The sequence below is a fragment of the Danaus plexippus genome, chromosome 2, assembly GCF_018135715.1.
Source record: "Danaus plexippus chromosome 2, MEX_DaPlex, whole genome shotgun sequence".
In the NCBI taxonomy this organism is placed as follows: Eukaryota; Metazoa; Arthropoda; class Insecta; order Lepidoptera; family Nymphalidae; genus Danaus; species Danaus plexippus.
In genome coordinates, this window is record NC_083537.1 from 1,876,081 (window position 1) to 1,895,608 (window position 19,528).

Here is a 19,528-nt window from a genome sequence, read left to right on the forward strand (position 1 = left end):
ATTCTGTGTAACTCGTGAGCGGGGCTCATGCCGCCAGTGATGATTTGTAATACAGGGATAGAAGAGATGCCGAGCGGTCTCGGGCGCAGCAGCCGATCCTCCACATGCGTCGGCTCCGTACACCATGCTGGACGAGATGTTCTGTAGAGAAACCGATCGAAGCAAAGTTAATACCGTTACATCAACGCCGGCAATGGCCAAGTAGTCGCGCCTCCCTTCTGTCCAATCTGTGCGATTAGGTCTTTTTGTTCTGTTGATGCTTCTGTACTCTTCAAATCCCCGACTTCCTGTTAGATTAGTTTTGTTGTTTCAACCATTTTGGAGATATCTGTCCCTCCAAATTGGTATTAAAAATACCAAACTCAGAACAAAACCTGAATGTGCTGGTTTCGGTCACGCTTAACTGTTCTTCTGTAGAATAGTCGTTTTTACCCTAGTGGGGACTGAAATCACTTAAGGATTTCGGTTCCCTTTATTCCAGGATCCGCGCGGAATGTTTTTTACAAAATACTGCAAACGTCTTTTTGTTACTCCTTGCATGACGATTGGGTGACCCTACTGTGTATACAAGCTTTTTATTATATTTAGTTACCATCTGATATACAATTATCTCCTCGTATTTTATATAATACACGATACTTTCTTTGTCACTATATAAAGTTTACATGATCATTCAGTCACTTGTATTCTACACATATATGCTTTCTATTATGTAGTCTAGCATAAATAATTGTCACATTATTAGAATAATGAAATATATATTCTTATACTCAATATACAGAATGCAATGTGATAAAATATCGATGGTCAAAATCGTTTAAATATCCCTTGTTCTTTCCAATTTCAAACTCTGAGACCTTCATTTTATTTAGTTCTGTCATTTATATTAAAAATAAGTTGTGTATATTAAATTCAACGTCACCTTAACAACATATGACTGGGTGCAAGTGACGTTGGTCTAGCTGTATCTAATAGAACCCTCCCATCATCCCATGTGTGAGTGATGACATGTTTTATTTTAGACCGGCCGTGGCGCGGCAGCAATCGGCGCCGACTCTGGTGTTTAGGTGTGTCGATGTTATAACTTTCTATGTTGCTATTACCACTTGAATTGACGCTTAGAAGACGCTTTGAGATACCGATCTTGAGATATAATGTACAATAGCGATTCACGTTTCGATTAGTTGCTAAATTTGTCTATTGTAAGAAAGTAGTGCTAATATTTCGGAGTCATATCAACCTATTTCTAAAACTTAGTGTTCCGCACGATTGAAGACTTTCATTAGATGATATTATTACAGTAAGAAAAATAATAATCTTAATTAAAGACATTTTTTCCGTTTTTTGACATCACTACCTTTGTATCTCGGTAATGCCGTCAAACTGAACACCGAAGGTTTCAAGAGTTTTCATTATATTTCATAAATCAACTTCAAAAGGACGTAATATGAAAAGTTATGAAGTGAATACTTAGAAACTTTCGGTATTTTACAGTACAAACTAGCATTAAAAGTATTTAAAACACCCACAGGTTATAATTTACAAAATCTTACAAACCTACAGAGACGCTTAATTAACTTAGATATCTACTTGATATCTTAAAAAGATTACTCCAAACTTGCATGTTCCTAAGTCAGATATTTAATAATGACAATTCGGTCGAAATTAAAATATAAATCCAGCTATATAATTTACATAGTTTTAGAAATTGTTAAATTTCGACTATTTAATAGCACATTCAAGTGGTAATAACCGCCCGTGCAATCCTTCCGAAAGCTTTAAATGGCTCGTGTATGTGTTTCGTTGCTTTTCATTCATATAATCCAATTATATCATATACTTAATCACTGGTTAGTATTTAGCGAGATCCTTAATTATCTCTCAGATCTTATATTTTATACAGTAAAGCAATCTATGGCAATAATTTTCATAAAAAAACAAAAGATCTGACAAACATAAATAAAAGAGATTTATGCAATAGTATGAAATGGTATTTTTATATTTTTCTTTTTATTTTTAATTATCATATAATTAAAAATTTCGTATATAATTGATTATATCAATGTAAAGCAATTTAATAGACTTCAAGCACGTCGCATGTACCTTACGCTAAGTGATCCTGATCCCCTTCAGTAATATTTCAAAGCACTTTCTTATAACCTGAAAGGTTTCTCACCTTTTGTGCCTTTATTTTCATTAATAAATGCGTACTAAGCAAGGATTAATAACGAAGACTGATGACATTGTAAATGTATAGAATAAATATTCTTTAGCGAAGCCTCGACTACTGCAATCAAAAAGTTCACATTCAGAAAGTAGCTGAGGCTTTTTCTAATACATACAAATCATTCATTTGTATGTTATAAAATCTGTATGTAATGAATATATTTATAATATATCACAGAAATATCAATAGGTAGTATTTTATCTTTTTACATATCACTTTTTATCTGTAAATTGACCGACGTTAAGATTATTCACTTAGGTCTTATTAGTCTTAAAATAGCTAACACTTAGATATAGAAATTAGGATATAAGAACTTAATAAGTAAGATCGTTATTTAATATTCAAACGACATATACGAATAAAGTAAGCTTTGACCATAAGTATCGGTAACGATATGGAATAATGTTGGAACTATCAACATTAATAAGATGTCAAGGTTCTTAACTAATCAAGCAAATTTTTCTATGCCTAAAACTATTTTTGTTCAGTATGCTGCCACGTCACTAAAATCAAGACAAACGAAGATATCCAGCAGAATAAGAAATTTAAATCTTGTGATAAAACGTGAATAACAGGCTTAGCAGCTTGCTGAAGGACTGATTAATATGATGCTAATAATATCGTTGTTAAGCTTATTTCATTGGCTGCTTCCTTGACTTAATTATTACCGATAAACTAATCTATTACACTATGAACAGGAGGTTAGCTGATGAAGATGACGAGCTGTCGGAAGTGCAACCAGACGCAGTCCCACCAGAAGTACGGGAATGGTTGGCGTCGACTTTCACAAGACAGCTGGCGACCGCTAAACGAAAGTCAGATGAAAAACCTAAGTTCAGATCCGTGGCTCATGCAATCCGAGCTGGGATATTTGTCGACAGGATTTATAGACGAGTCACCAGTACAGCACTTATGCAATTCCCCCAAGATGTTGTTAGAGTACTTAAAGTAAGTATGTGTTTCATAATTTCCACGTTTCAGTGCGCCTAGTAAGATTTGGCTTCAATTTGTAAATTTTAGAAAATAACATCGCTTTGAATTAACGCTTTAACTTTAGGTTCTTAGGTTTAAAAAGCAATATTTTACTAATTGTCATTTGTTATCACCTTTACAAAAAGTTGCTGTAAATTTAAAAATATGCTGTTATATGAAGTCATACATATTTAAATTGTATTGATGTTTACAATTCTGTATGAAAACCATAATTAAAAAATAAGATAAATATAAAAGATTTAAATAACCAAAAGGACTTTGTTAAAACCAAATAAAAATAAATACGAGAAAACAGTTTTTTATATTTTGAGATACTCATTAAAATACATTAAAATACGATTATCTGATAATGTAATCCCCCTTTTTAATCATTCCGTAAATGAAAACGAAAACTTCGTTACAATTAATCCAATCCCTTGATATTTCTTCGAAATAACTAAGAAATACATAATTATATTTGTTTGAAATCTCCGTAATCATATAAATTATTCAGCAGCCACGAGTCAAATTAAAGTTTCAATTAAGGCGGATACAAACTAACGAGGTTTTAGGTTTTCGCATTCGTCTTCATTGTGGGAAGTCTGTCTGTGACACAGAGAAATTTGCAATCTGTTTTTGTTGGAACCGCTTCTATCTGTTCCCAAATACACAGTAACTTAAAGGATAATTAAATACGTGATTATATATATACCACTCTATGAGAGTCCAGAGTCCAGAGTATAACACGAATACATTTAGTAATAATATCACAAATCTTAGGTACATTGAAATTTTTGTAAATAAAACTTTTAATGTGCTAAAAAGGAAGCAACTATTTGATTACAATTCGGTCTGTTTAGGAGTTTACTTCTAAAATACATACAATATCTCTATAATCAACATCGCATCATAATTCCACCTTAAAAAGATGTTCCATAAATCCCTTTTAATCTGAGATCAAATATATATTGATACTGCTCTCTAAACTCGGAATTCATTAGCTTGCAATTGACAGATCACAATGGAATCACACAGCAAAGCTTATATGGAGTTTGAGAATATTTCTTAATAAACAATGTAGATAATTATAGTTGTGTATCTCTGTAGAAAGAAGTTTACTTATTTGCAAAAACGTAATGTAATATTGTTTGCACAAGTTAGCATCGTTACACTACACATTATGTTTCACATTCAACAAACTAAGTTACTCCTATAATCTGCAATGATTTATAAATAAAAAACTGGAATCACTCCGTATGGACTATGACGATGCTAACTTGAGGTTAACAAGCAAAAATTTTTCAAAATGCTCAAAAATGTATACGTTTTTTGTTGAAATTTTCATTATGTACAATCAAAATTCTGCAAACCAAATTAAAAACTGTTATCAACAGCCAAGTTACGAAAGATTGTATACCCGCGTGTCACCCAGCTCTCTGTTGTTAAGTAAATTTTATTAAAAACCGTAAGAAGAAAAGTCAATTCCTATGACATAGGCATAAATAAATAATAATACTCAAATAACCATCAAAAAGAAATTACACTCAAAAGGTTAAATTATTTATTTATAAAACATATTTGAAGTTGATAAACTAAGTTAACTCTCTATGTGTATGGGGACAACAGTTTTACAAAAGTAAACCTAATTTGTCAGTCGCCGCGTTTTAACATTCTATTTTAAGGAGTATTCGGTCCCAATAGGCTCCGCTTATCCTAGTTTCGGTGTAAAATCTCCTATTTCTGGTTGCATCTGTATTTGCTTTCTGTGTTAGCTATACGAACCAAAGACCATTTATCGTGCTTTTAAAGTATTTTATGTGATATCGTTTTCTTTATGTTTCAGCGTTCTAAAATACAATACACAAAATTCCCCCTCTTTATAAAGTGTGACACGTCTTTGTATCTTTTCCGTCCTTTTCATATTTTCACACTGGAGCATCGCGTTTACATATTTAATATTCTTAGGGTGTCAATGTATCTTTTGAGTGACGGGACGCGGACGGTCGGTCTAATGTCACATGAAATGAACATTAATATTATACACAATTTTTGTAAAAGGAAAATAAAATTTGAACGCGAAAGATATTTTTAAAAGAAGAATATAAGTATATATTATATTTGAATCTATATATCAACAGATACAAATTAATACATTCCCACAAACATGAATAGTCTTATCTTCTTATGTGAAATATACGCTATAACCATTTTCATATTTAAATATGATCGCCAGTTATCTGAATCAGTATTCTAATTAATGTTTAAAGTAAATTCCATTTTATTCTTACAAAAAGTTAATTCTCTTGTTTGTACATTTCCTTTAGTCTAATCGTATGCAAACTTGTATGCCATAAAAGACAAAGGTTATTTTCCTTTCAAGAGAAAAGTAATTTTTCGCCGCATAAAGCAACTTTATACATTTGTAAAGGGAGTTGAATTGAATTTGTTGGCATCTCTTATTCCGGCGCTCTCATCAAATAAACAAAACGCTCCAAGATAACTCCTATGGAAAAATAATTAGACTTGGCATGTCAGACATTAAAAATGAATCGTGAAATTATATAACTCCAAAGCATTCCCTGTAGATCTAACAAATTATTGCCTTACCCACACTTAGAGTTCGAGCAAAGTAAGGTGTTCCTTGTAATCGCTTGGGATTTGAAGTAATTGCAACTATAAAAGTTGTACGTAACATTACAGCTTAAATCCCGCATCAGCTGAAGTGATATTATGCTAGTATTTTAAAGTTTAAAACAGTCTAAGAAAGAGCTTCGAGGCTTCTGATAGTGACTTTACTTTGTCAAAGTTTATATTAATTGTATTTCTTTAAATTGTTTTAATTGAACTTCAACATTTCAATTTTTTATTTAATTTATATTGAACATTGTATCTGCGATAGTCGTTTAATTTCCTATTTTTATAAATGCGCGAATGATGAATGCCCAAATTCACGGATCGGTGATTTTGTATCTAAATGTATTATAAAATTGTGTGAAACATAGTTATAATGTAAAGGACATTATAAAATTTAAATTTAAATTCCTGGTTTTCAGATATAATATTTTTATATTAATTCATGTTAACTTAATTGTTTTTAGACGTTAGATGAGTGGTCTTTCGATGTGTTTGCATTGCACGAGGCTGCAGCCGGTATGCCTGTCAAGTACTTGGGCTACGAGCTACTCAACAGATATGGAATGATTCACAAGTTTAAGGTTTGTTACGATAAAATATTGTTATTCATTATTACTGAGGCATTTTTTGAATACTATATTTTTTTTTTTTATTTTTTCTCTATATCAATTCAACAAAAATATAAAAAATATAAAAAATGAAACGTTTATAAAATATTCATTTTCGCAAAGTAACAAAATCTAAATGCTTGGCATTTGAAAACGTGTTTGGTAAATTAAAATTATTAAAATATGCAGGACATAGAAAATGCACGACATTTTGTTCTCATTAAAACAGTTCCAGTAATACGGATGTTAAATCTCATTTGATTATAATTAGTTCTAAGAACTTTAAAACTAGGAAAGGCAGAACTTTTCTTAACATTTTGAGAAATTAAATTACATGAAAGTTGAGGAAACTGTAAACACTCTGTGAAACCTTCAACTTTACAGACTTTGGACCTTTAAAACATATTTCAAAAAACTGATTATTATTTTTTGTATGTTAAATATAAAACATACTTAAGATTAACTTAATTGTAAATTATTCTGAGGTATCTTTAATATTATACATAAGTATCCGCACTGTATATTGTTTTTATTTGTCATAAAACATTTTGATCACGTAAACCAATACATATTAACAAGCCATTTATTGAGGGTAGAAAAAAATTAAAGTGTTAGAAGCTTAATTATTCAATCACATTAATTCATCGAAAAAAAAACTTATCTGATTAACTGAAGCCAATGTAGGTGTTTGAGATATGAATAGAATATAGAACCAATAGTTTTTTTGGAAAATGTTTATCTGTGATCTTAGAAAACGATTTTCAATTAATGTAACTGCAAGTCATCGATTTTCACCGAGCTCCAGAAATGCAATTCTTATTATAAACTAATTTATCGCAGGTGCCGCCCACTATACTCGAAAACTTCCTCAGTCGGATAGAGGAGGGGTACTGCAGGTTTCACAACCCATACCACAATAACTTGCACGCTGCTGATGTGGCCCAAACGGTTCATTACATGCTCTGCCAGACAGGACTCATGGTAGGCGAACAGAAATATAACAAGCATAAGGAAGTTTTGCAATAACTATAATAAGACTAAATGTTATGACTAAAATACATGGGTTCCTGAAATTTTTTTACGAATATTTTATTATAGTGTATCTGATTAAAACGCATTGAATTTTCTAGAACTGGTTGTCAGATCTGGAGATATTCGCGACTCTGGTAGCAGCAATAGTCCACGATTATGAGCACACAGGCACGACAAACAATTTCCACGTCATGTCGGGCTCTGACACTGCTCTGCTCTATAACGATAGGGCTGTGCTCGAGAACCATCATATAAGCGCTGCTTTCAGGTACCACATCCATATAAATAAAGGTTTTTACATCAGCATCAGACAAATATATAATTTAGATTTTAACGACCTCAAATTTAAATGCTATAATTAAATGTCAAATATAAAGAAAAACAAATCATTTAAATCTTAAATCATATAAAACAATCGAATAATAATTGTTATCTTCAAAACTTAAAAAAATAATAATTCGATAAATATTCTTAAGCTCCTACCAAAAACCTACATGGTATATGTACGTAATAATAAAAATAATTTCCCGAGAGACACTCCTCTTTTCGCACTCAGCGAGGATCACACGAATAAAATCCGCTTGTTACCGCCTTTTCTTAAATTTTTCTACATGTTTTATTGGCATCGATATTTTGTAACTTGGATTTCTGCGAACAATTGTATGCTGCCTTCAATTTGAAAACCTATTAAGAAAATTTAGAATCATTTTTAATCTGTAAGTACGTGATTTTAAACGAGTATTTTGAGGACTCCTTTAATGGTTCTGTGAGTAAACATGTAAATTCAATAACGAGCTTATTAAACAACTTCATTGTACAAGAAATAGCAGAATGTAATTTGCTTTTATCTTGTTTTGATTGATGATGACAGATATTAAAAGGCAAAAAGCATAAACAAATTTTTCCAACTGCGAAGACAAATGGAAATGGCAGATATTACTGACAAACCGTCCTCTTTGCTCCTAGATTTTTTAATGGGAAATATAATAATATTACTGTTTCTTTTATACAATTATAACATTTTCGTATTTAAACCATTTCATAACGTTTTTCTTAATAATTGTAAAAGATTAAAAAGAATAAAAATAAAAAAAGATCGCGTTAAATTTTAAGTTATGGTAATGTTTGCAAAGCATCGTTATTTTAAACTTCAATGAAATTAAGGGTCCTATCGCAGAAATTGCAAAAACCAGGTGCCCTTATTACGTTTTATAGACATGTATAAAATTCTTCGCTGGGGAACGAATTGGCTGCAACATTGAATTTCCTGGAATTTCTACTTAAATTAATAACACGGAGGTACCTTTTCTTACTGGAAAATTATTTGTTTGACGGTTGTAATAGCATTTTTACTTTTGAAATAAGGATGAAAAAAACGGCGTACTAGAAATAATTACGTTTTTGATCGCTACTATCACGTTATAAAAAGTTTTTATGTTCGACTCGGTATGTCCGTTTTCGAAGACGTCAAATCTTTTTGCTTACATAATAATCAAGACATGTACATATATACATATTATATAAAATCAATAGTTCAACACATCAATGACAGGAACCTCCAATGGCCTGGTTTTATCCCAAATCTTGGTAATTAACTCTGTATTGTGTCCTTTAATTTATTTTGAATTTAAAAGTACGAATGTAACAACAGGATCTTGTCCAAAAGTAGAAAAAAGAATACTGATATTATGAATTTTATTTAACTTACTGTTAAGGTTTTTGAATTTGTATAATATTTATTGGTTAACCCAAAATATTTGTATATTAAGATTATAATTTTTTCTACTTTATCTTTCAGACTACTACGTGATGAAGAATGCAACATCCTGCAGAACCTCTCCCGTGATGAGTTTCGGGAGTTTCGCACCCTCGTCATAGACATGGTGCTAGCTACAGACATGTCTTTCCACTTTCAACAGTTAAAGAATATGAGGTCACTGCTTTCACTTGCAGAGCCTACTGTTGATAAATCGAAAGCTGCGTCCCTTGTACTACACTGCTGTGATATTTCGCATCCAGCTAAGGTATTTTTTTTAGTTTTAATTGAATTTAAAGTTTATTATATTTGGTCCAAAATTATAACAATAGCGGTAGGGTAAACTTTAAATCTAGGTATGAACATTATAACAGTGGGCTGACCTCAAGAGTAAGTGTAAGTTATTATATGTAAATTTATATTTAACTTGTTTTACAGAGATGGGATCTGCATCACAGATGGACAATGAGCCTTTTAGACGAGTTCTTCCTTCAAGGCGACAAAGAAAGGGAACTGGGTCTCCCCTTTAGTCCCCTCTGCGATAGAAACAACACTCTCGTTGCAGAATCTCAGATAGGTTTCATTGACTTTATAGTGGAGCCCAGCATGGGAGTTTGTGCAGACATGCTAGAATGTATTCTGGGACCTTTGCACTCTAGTACAAAGAATTCTACCAGCACAGCTGGACCGGAATCTATTAGCGAGGAAAGTTCAGGTACATATATATTTAACAAACCAAAATGTAAGGTTGACTCAAATGTAATCAGTATCATAAATATTTTCAGGCACTGAACCTAGCACGAAATTCAAAATCAAAAAACCATGGGTCGCCTGTCTCACAGACAACAAGAAAATTTGGAAAGAACAAGCTGCAAAAGGTTCATATAGTTAATAGGAATTATTGCTATGAAATAAAATAATAAGAAGACAATTTATTTGAAATGCAGAGTTTCAATGTAAACTAAAGAGTAATGTATTCTAAGTGGTTAAGTCTACTATTTGGTAACAAATATTTTATTCATAAATACTCTAGTTCATGTAACAAATTATCTTCTAAAGATATTTATAATTGGTATAAAAAATATCAATTTTTTTACTTATAGACGCAGAAGCACGTGCAAAGTTGGAAGAAGAAACGAATGGCACTTCACCGCCTGCGGATGAATAATATTTAGCCTCCCTTGTAAATAGCGTCAAAACTAGCTGCTACAACATGTTCCAATCGTTGTTGAATAAGAATTGAGCTAAAAGGCGCACATAGCTGCTTTATTCCGGTTCAAGAGCAGAAATAAATTCGTTTATGTAGTCTTAGCTTGATTCGTTATTAAAAAAAAAAATGATTTTGATATTCTAAGTAGATATAATATAGATTTAAGTAACTGAATGTGCGCCTAGTCTCATTGTTGCCATGTTCGCTTATTAGTAGAATAAAATTACTTATTGTTGTGTTGTCGCACAAAGTCATTACACTGTTTTAACTGTTTCTTCTTTCGACGTGACCATCTCTTCAATCAAAAATAAATGAAATTAATGACGGGTTTACATGAAATATCTTTTCCACTTAGTAAATTAGAAAGAAGAAATAGTTTAGACTTAAAAAAGTCACAATTTATGCAACTTATATAAATTGTTTATGGAAGACATCGTAGTGAGTATTTGAAAGACGTTTCCGTAGACCGGTTCGTCAGTAGTGTAAATATTAATGAATGAGTATGTTTATTAAATAAATTATTATCATTTCATATTATTTCATCGAGCTGGTCTCAATTTAAGATTTCGTTAGCTAATACTTATAATATATGTTATATTCTTTCTTCTTAAAGAAGTTTTGTATATACTTATAATTACTATTGTTGAAAATATCCTGTAAAAGAATTAGATTTTTTAAGGAAATCACAAAAGTAATTATTGTTTCACATTAATTGAATGTTGTAGTTATATGTATATGTAAGCTTCTAAATTTCAAAATTTTGACAGATTATCTTACTTATTAGGAATATGTCTTAGACGAATTTTTATTTTTATTTTTATACATACGACCTAAAATACAACACTTTCAATGAATACATTTAAATAACAATTAATTATTTTCATTATTTGCGAGAAGTTTTATAAAAAAATAATGCTCCGTAGTTTTGATATGAGTTTATAGTACGTAATAAAATAAACTGGCAGAATCAAAAAGGCCAGACACTTTAAATTGTTATAATTTATTATTCAAGAATTAATTTCTTTAATATATATAAATGTCACACTCTCAAAATAAGCTTGTGTACAATGCTGTCAAAATATTAAGAGGGCTTAGTTTTAAGACGATATATTAAAAAAACTGCTGGTAAAGGAGCAAAAAAATTTATCATAGACAACTTTGTATCTTTTTAAAAACAATTATTTATAATCTACTTACCTACTCAAATGTATATTTAATTATATTATGTAGTATAACTTTAGTCTTAACCCATATAAAATACGCTTATTAATTTTAATACTTCCGATGTAATTGGAGTCCTGATATTCCCTGACCAAGTGTAATTATTGTGACATCATTTTGTATAATATATAAACTCATCTCATAGATATAGTTAGAGAATTATATTATCTATAACTCTAAATAAATTATGATATACATTGCTTTTTCTAGCCAATTAGTATATGTATAGCTATATAATATAATTAATAACTCCAACAGTCGCGCTATATTAGAAAAGTTTTGCGTACCTTTAACGACTTTTAGACTGAAAAGCAAAAATGTATATCAGTCTGGTTTAGAAAACATGTATTTTGGAGGACCCTAGTAACCGTCCTTTTGTATGTATCAACATCATATTCGTCCTTGAAATTAAAACCAAAATGTAAAATAAAAATCGATTTTTATAGTCATGATACCAGAGTATATAAAGAATTCTGAAAAAATCAATAAACGATATGTAAGTGCATAATTAAACTTTTCGAATATTTCTTAATAATTTTACATATTAACAAAGATCTTTCGTTATTTTTTTATTCTGTCTCAGCAATCTATGATTTATTGATATGACTTCTAAACAATGGCAACCAACTAACGAAAAGGAATAAAAAATATTACCTATATTTTCAGGAATTTATACGAAACATCACTTTTAATCTTTTAAGCAAAAACGTGCTTTCGAATTAGGCATTAATAGAGCTGTAATCATTGACAAGTTGAGCAGAATATGGGCTTTCTCAAAACAGACACGTGGGACCATTCTCTATGAATATCATGACAAAACCATAATCATTCTTTTAAGGTCAAAATGTATGAAATTATGAATTCAGGGATGGTAAGGCTAGGTTTAAACCAACTGGTTACGCTTATCATAGTATATACAATAGATCTTTTTATATATTTATCATCTATAAATATATAGATTTCTATATTATACTATGCGAATATGTACTTTAATGTAATAATTATAGAATTTAATATTAGTATGTAGTTGTCGATGCCATCTAATTGGTTATAGCTTTATAACGAGTAGTTTTAGAAAATAACTAGTTACATTTAGGTACCTAGCTCTCAACATGAGGTCTAGCTACTACTGATATGTTAAAGTCTTGTTTAAATGTGTAAAATATACGTATTAATCTCTTCTTTCCCTTCTTGTCACATGTCCTCACTTTTCTAAAACCAAGTGATACAAAAATAAAACAAAAAAAAACAGAATATTTGTAATATATTCCTATATATTAAATAATTGTAAGGTCATTTTCTACCACAATTACTATATGGAAGTATCACTTAACTTTCGTACCACCTAGCGCTTCTCTAACTGTAGTTACATTATCTAATCATGTAAGAATTTCATGTACAAATTAAAGCTATTAGTTTGTAATCTATTATCTGTCTTCTCTGTCAGCTGTCTCTTACTCGGGGAAACTTATACACTCCTTGTGTTGAATTAGCCTTTCTGATTAATTTTTTTTTTTTTTATAAGGTACGACTAAAACTTTATACTAATTCATATTTTTACTGAAGTTTTGGAAAAATTGAAATTAATTAGAAGGTTATTGATTTGTTTTTCTGGTATAAGCAACTTATCTTATAGCATGTGAGGAAAATAATTGATCCTTTTATATTCTAAATCATTTTTAAAGGTAGACTATATATATATATATACTACTCATATTAAGTGTATTAAGATCACACCATACACATCTATATTTAATTCCTAAACATATATGTGTATTTGGAAACTATAATAGGCAACTACATCAGTACTATGTAGTTCAAAATACTAATAGCGAATCTATAATTTAAGAAAAGAAGTAATATTTTAATTCGGTCCATGATCATACATATTTTATCTATAACTTCATATCCTCCACATATAAACCTCCTTCCTTCCTGTAAATTACAAAACCACTTCTGTATAATGTACTTGGAAATAAAATAATTTTTCTTAGCATATTTGTTTTATTTCAGACACAGCAATACAAGGGTACAAATACTTAAATGTACCTGTACCCATAAAACCAATGATAAAAAAATCACTTCTATTGTCATGTTCTCGGTAACAATACATCTTTGTATATAATTCAAAAATAGACATAGAACCTTTTTAATATTCCATACAATAGAATCAATTATATTTAGACAATTGTTATTATTTTAAATGTTGCTGGATAAAAGCAATCCAATAGCCATTGCAAATAGCCATCTAAAAAGATAATATCCCTAAAAAAAGGCAGAAAGTCAAACTCTCTACGCTTAGCATTGCAAAGCATATGATACCTTAAAAAATGCTTTCTGCTCATACAAATAGTCATTAGCTGATAATATATTTGTGATTTTTACCAAATATATTTATTTGTACCGCAAGCGCCCTAACATCGGTCTTTTGTCTGCTACAAGTTATTGTACCTTCAACGATATCACCTTTTTTAACCTCCTTACAATCTCTGAAGTAAAACACAGTTTGTTTCCAATGTGTCGGTGTTCCATGAGGTCCAGTGGTAAATGATACACTATTGGGCAGATCAAAGATTGTATCAAAATATCCAACCAAAGAAGTTATTGCACCGTCATTTGTAACTGTTAGCTTAAATGGTGATGTAAAATTAACAACATTTGTATTACAGGTATATAAATCAATGTCCTTCACAATGCATGGTTCCGAAATGATACACTTGGCCGGTACCACATCTACGCTGGCTTCTCTAACAACTTCTGATTTCATGCAGTTCATTTTATATCCATAAACATCGGACCAGAATTCAATTAATTTCTTATGCGTATCAACATCGCCGTTGGCGACTAGACTTATAGTACATTTGTTTGGTAGTAACAAACCTCCAGGATTGAGACATGTATCTCTAGCGTAAATTACGCTATCTAACATGCCTTCAAATAGTAAAAAGTATCCCATCCACTCAGATACAATTACATCAACTTTTTGGTCTAAATCTGTATCTTCAAGCCGACCCTTTATTGTCTTAATTTTTTTATCCAAATTGTTCTCTCTTATAATATCAATTGCGTGGTATATGACATCTGATTGGTCAACGGCAATAACTGCCTTAGCTCCAGCTGTAGCTGAAAACATTGATAGTATTCCCGTTCCACATCCCAGATCAAGTACTACTTTATCTTTTATAGTTTCCTTGTTGTTAAGGATAGCATCTCTATAGCTTTCTGTGCGAACCTTATCTGACAACATGTCATAATGAATTCCAAAATGAGCATAACTATTGAAGTAGCCCTCATCACATTCCAGAGGCACTTTTGATACACAGTCAACAATGACACAGCTATCTGTCAATTTTGTGACATTGTTTGTGTCACCATCTACAAGACATTTCATAGAATTTTGCATTTTGCCCATATCTTCTTTAGCCATCTGAAGATGGGTTTGACTGTCTTTTAACTGTTCAGTTAGCTTTTGTATCGTTCTTTGAAGTTCCGAGAAATGTTCCTGTGACAGGGTAACCAAACCATTTTCGACGTTCGCATGATAGGATTTGGGTGAATTTGACTTATCAGTAACAGAATCAAAGTCGTACATTAACCACTCGTCGTTATCCACGGGTTTTAAGTATAATTCATCATTCCACAAAGGTTTGTCGGCATTCATGATGGCCTCAGGACTCGGTTTAAGAGTTTTCACATAGTTAATCAATTTAATGTACGAATAGCAGTCCATATTAAATCTCACTTTTAATATACTTAAATTGAATCCATGTACAAGTTCGCAATGAACAACACTTTCATCTATAGCTGGGAAAACCTTAGGACAAAATAAACACGTTACAGACATATCACTAGTTTCCATTTCTTGCCATTCATCCTCCTCGAAGTGTTCTTCGTCTGAACTAAGATCTGGTACATCAGACATTCTGAATAAAAATTACACTTGAACTTAATCTAAAAAAAAACACAAATTTTATAATTTATTTAAAACTTATCAAGAACTACCATGTGTTCTATATTTTGACATGTGTCAGTATTCGCTACTGAGATCTGTCAGATAGCTTTCCAAAATCAATACACAAAGACAAAACAGAAAGATTGAATGAATGAAAAATTATTGTTTTCACAAGGTTTCCATAGCAACTGCCTACAAACTATTCAAAGCTTAACGCTTGGAATAAATATACATTATATTTGCCATGAAATTTAAAATATCGTCTTTTAAGGAACCCAAACATGTTGGGGCTGTGTCATGTGTGGGTTGGAATAATACAGAAGACGTTTTCTCATGCGGGTAACTCAAGTTATCTAATATCTTACTTAGTCATAGAAGTCATTTAAAGTTGTATTATTTTTTAGCGACGACCATAAATTATTAAAATGGAACCTTGTAAGTGGTGAATGCTTAGTCATTACAACATTTCCCGAAGACTTTTATCCAATATGCTTGCATCTGTTTCCAAAAATTAATCTTGGTGGAAACAAACACAATGATGTTATTCTTATCGCATGTGCAGATGGAAAGTAAATATTTCATTTTGGATATTTTATTTGCCTACAATTATTAGTTTATTGTTAATATACGATTGATACAGATTTCATATAATGAATAATAATGGACGTATAGAAAAAAGTGTCAACGCTCATCAAGGTGCCTGCCTAGCTGCACAATGGAGCCCGGATGGAGCTGGCCTATTAACTGGTTTAAATTTGTTACTAAATAATTCAATTTATTTATTTTGATAATATAATGAGTAGATTGAATGAAGTACCTTTTTTATGTATTTAATTATTTTAAGAATAAATAATTTAATAAATAAATTAATGAACAATTCCAAAGCTGGAGAAGACGGTTTCGTAAAGATATGGTCTCGAAATGGCCTGCTAAGATCGACAGTTATTCAATCCGATGTTCCATGTTACTCAGCTCTTTTTAACTCCGACAGTAGTGCTATTTTATATACCAGAGGCAATTCATTAGTGATCAAACATTTGAACTCGAGCTCTAAAACCACGAAGGTAAAATAACGTACTGATTGTATCGCAGTATAATTTTATCTTGTGGAACTTAAAAAATAAATTGCCTAATATTTCAGTGGAAAGCTCATGAAGGCGTTGTTTTATGTGTTGCATGGAACGCAAACAATAATTTAATACTTTCCGGCTCGGAAGATGGGTACTCGAAGGTATTTAATTTTATCAGATATAACTTACAGATTTAATTTCGGCTTGTTATTATTACTTTTATAATGTATAATATTTAGATCTGGGATCAATTTGGTCAGCAAATATCAGTCAGCGTAAAGCACGATCAGCCCATAACAAGCGTGAGTTGGTCTCCCGCTGGTGACATGTTTGTCATTGGCAGCTTTAATTTAATACGTCTCTGCAATGCTAATGGTGTAAGTTCATCTTTTTATGTGCAATATTAATAGAACTGCAATTTTTGTAAGCTTTGTCCTTTTACAGTGGTCTCATTGTCTTGAGCGACCTTCAACTGGAAGTATCTATAGCATCGTCTGGTCATCAGATGGCACTCAATTAGCTGCTGCGTGTGCTAATGGAAATGTCCTTTTTGCACATATTATTGAAAGGTTAATGATTTTATTAAGAGCAGTCTTATTTCAATAGGGAGTTAATAACAGAAAAGTATAGCTACAACTTTACTGAACCACATTTGCTTATCTTCAGAGAGTACACTTGGAAGAACTACACATGCACACAAACTGGACGTAAAGTTATTTCTATCAAAGATATTATTACCGATCAAAATGATCAACTGGATTACCCTGACAGAGTTATTCAGATAGCTTTGGGCTTTAATCATTTAGTTACAGCTACTGTCAAACAATGTTTCATACATAAACTAACATCTTGGAACACCCCAGTGACCTTTGACCTTAAAGAGGGCACAATTAGTATGATACTGCTTGCGGAAAGGTAAGATCGTAGCTCTCCCTTCGTCAACTGGTTTTGTTTGTGTTAAAATTAATGTTTACCGGTATTATTTATAGATGCATATGTGTGATAGAAAGGGCTGGCGTATCAGTATATAGTTATATGGGTCGGCTGTTAGCAAGTCCTAGATGTTCAAGGCCAGAAACTCTCGGTAGAGCAGCTGTATCTTTAGGGCCAGATGCTCTGGCTCTTATCGATCAAAGCGATAGGAAAAGTATGCCGTCTTGGTAATTTTCCTTATTCTTGTAGAATATTGAAATAAAGGGAAATGATGTTTTCAGTTATACAAGTTTTTGATTTGCCAACTGGATTGATTGTGCGAAGTTCAACGGACAACACTGTGACAAAATTAACACACAAAATGACCGTGTCTAGCATCGCTCTAAGCCAAAGTGGACCTATAAATGAAAGGCAACTAGCTTTGTTGGATTATAACAGAGACTTGTATGTGGTCACCGTCAAGGATTCCAAGCCAAAATTTGTCAAGCTAGGTTGTTTTTTTTTTTTGTTTTTAATATATAAATATCGAGGAACAATATAAAATTGCCAACCTTTTTATTTAGAAATTGATATAAAATTCTACTGTTTCATACAGGGTCCCAAATTCTTAGTATTTGCTGGAGTGCAGAAACAGAATTATTAGTTGGTTTACGTGCAAATTCAGCGGTGGCATGGTGTTGTCCACGCGCTGCCTATAAGAGTGATTGGCTTGCCCTTACTACAGTCACCAAAGACATCACGTCAGTATTAATGTTTATGACAATATAGCCAATATCACGTAATGCTCGTTATGTCAGTATCACGTAATATTGACATAACGAGCACATTATAATATTTTACTGTATAAGCAATTAAAAATAATACATTTATATATTTTTAGTGATCTTGGCCGTAATCCTAGTTTACTGAGCGTCGAAGATGGCGTGGCTTGTATTTGTCGCGGAAATGGTTCACGTACACATATATCACTAGCTTCCTTTCCTGAAAAACTATTAAAACATATTGATGATAATATGTGGCAGGATGCTCTTCAGGTAGAGACGGATGGGATAGAACAATGTCTATCATCGAAATGTTAAAAGTTTAATCATATTTTTGGTAGCTCTGCCGGACCGTGGAAGATGAAACTCTCTGGGCCTGTCTTGCTGTTCTGGCTTGGCAACACAACCAGCTCGCGATTGCGGAGGAAGCATTTGCTCTAATTCATCAGTACTATCAAGTCTGCTACATTCAACATTTACGGGTAAATAAGTTTGTTTGTTAACAAAAACTTTATAATGTTATCTATTTGAGACATCGGTTATAACAAATAAAAAAAAACGATAATAACCATAACCGTGAAATAAAACTATACTTATGTGGATATAACTCACACTTATTTTTTTATTTCGATTTTGGGGTACTTTATCTAACATTTCCGTGATTACCGTTACGGAAAGCAATCATATAAAGAATTTATTTTACAATTAGAAAATGGATGACATGGTTTTGAAATCTAATGACGAGTGAAAATTTTAAATGAAAATTACTTTTTTTTTATTATACTTGGTGACGAATATTGTTAAAGAAAATTGTAGTCACGAAAAATTTTTGTTTCAGAGTACGATTCCAGAAAAACTTACTGCTTAATATAAGTTATTTTATTTTTACTTAATATAAGTTATTTAATAAATTTGCACTACATGAACTTTTTTGTAATTAATGATTTTAAAAACATATTAAAAATATTTAGATAAATTATTTAAATTAAATAAATTTCACTTGTAGTATCAACATTTAATATCTGGTAGTTATTCACTCTAATCTATGAATTACAAATAACATTAAAGCCCAATTAATATATGATGACATAATAGGCTACAACAATTTGACACTCAATACTCTTTTTACCACAGATTATATCAAATATTTTT

General features: G+C 31.4%; 3 protein-coding genes across 11 annotated transcripts in view; 2 read left to right on the forward strand and 1 right to left on the reverse strand.

Annotated features, from left to right (window-relative positions):
- The window catches only part of LOC116779542 (dual specificity calcium/calmodulin-dependent 3',5'-cyclic nucleotide phosphodiesterase 1), a 113,687-nt gene extending 100,033 nt beyond the window's left edge, over positions 1-13,654 (forward strand). For 6 of the 8 annotated variants that reach the window (XM_061529917.1, XM_061529887.1, XM_061529894.1 and 3 more), the window contains 9 exons: positions 1,023-1,067; positions 2,926-3,175; positions 6,298-6,414; positions 7,282-7,422; positions 7,572-7,741; positions 9,272-9,497; positions 9,668-9,944; positions 10,015-10,107; positions 10,333-13,654. In XM_061529917.1, coding sequence (XP_061385901.1) covers positions 1,023-1,067; positions 2,926-3,175; positions 6,298-6,414; positions 7,282-7,422; positions 7,572-7,741; positions 9,272-9,497; positions 9,668-9,944; positions 10,015-10,107; positions 10,333-10,397 — 1,384 coding nt within the window. In that variant the 3' untranslated portion in view covers positions 10,398-13,654. The remainder of the gene's footprint in view (positions 1-1,022; positions 1,068-2,925; positions 3,176-6,297; positions 6,415-7,281; positions 7,423-7,571; positions 7,742-9,271; positions 9,498-9,667; positions 9,945-10,014; positions 10,108-10,332) is intronic. The other 2 variants (XM_061529913.1, XM_061529925.1) reach the window with 1 other exon arrangement.
- On the reverse strand, positions 13,645-15,697 carry LOC116779546 (protein arginine N-methyltransferase 1). Its single transcript, XM_032673895.2, has one exon. It carries the CDS (start codon positions 15,580-15,582, stop codon positions 14,017-14,019), a length of 1,566 nt encoding a protein of 521 aa, XP_032529786.2. The 5' UTR covers positions 15,583-15,697; the 3' UTR covers positions 13,645-14,016.
- Positions 15,698-15,786: 89 nt separating this feature from the next.
- LOC116779830 (intraflagellar transport protein 80 homolog) lies at positions 15,787-19,336 on the forward strand. 2 transcript variants are annotated; one of them, XM_032674321.2, is made up of 14 exons: positions 15,788-15,951; positions 16,017-16,181; positions 16,253-16,359; positions 16,498-16,676; positions 16,754-16,843; positions 16,922-17,059; positions 17,127-17,251; positions 17,349-17,597; positions 17,672-17,829; positions 17,897-18,106; positions 18,211-18,355; positions 18,496-18,649; positions 18,718-18,858; positions 19,215-19,336. In XM_032674321.2, the coding sequence occupies exons 1-14, from the start codon at positions 15,857-15,859 to the stop codon at positions 19,242-19,244; spliced, it is 1,986 nt and encodes a 661-aa protein (XP_032530212.1). In that variant the 5' UTR covers positions 15,788-15,856; the 3' UTR covers positions 19,245-19,336. The 2 variants fall into 2 exon arrangements, with proteins under 2 accessions (XP_061385914.1, XP_032530212.1); XM_061529930.1 differs by lacking the exon at positions 18,496-18,649 and having other exon boundaries at positions 15,787-15,951.
- Positions 19,337-19,528: the final 192 nt, after the last annotated feature.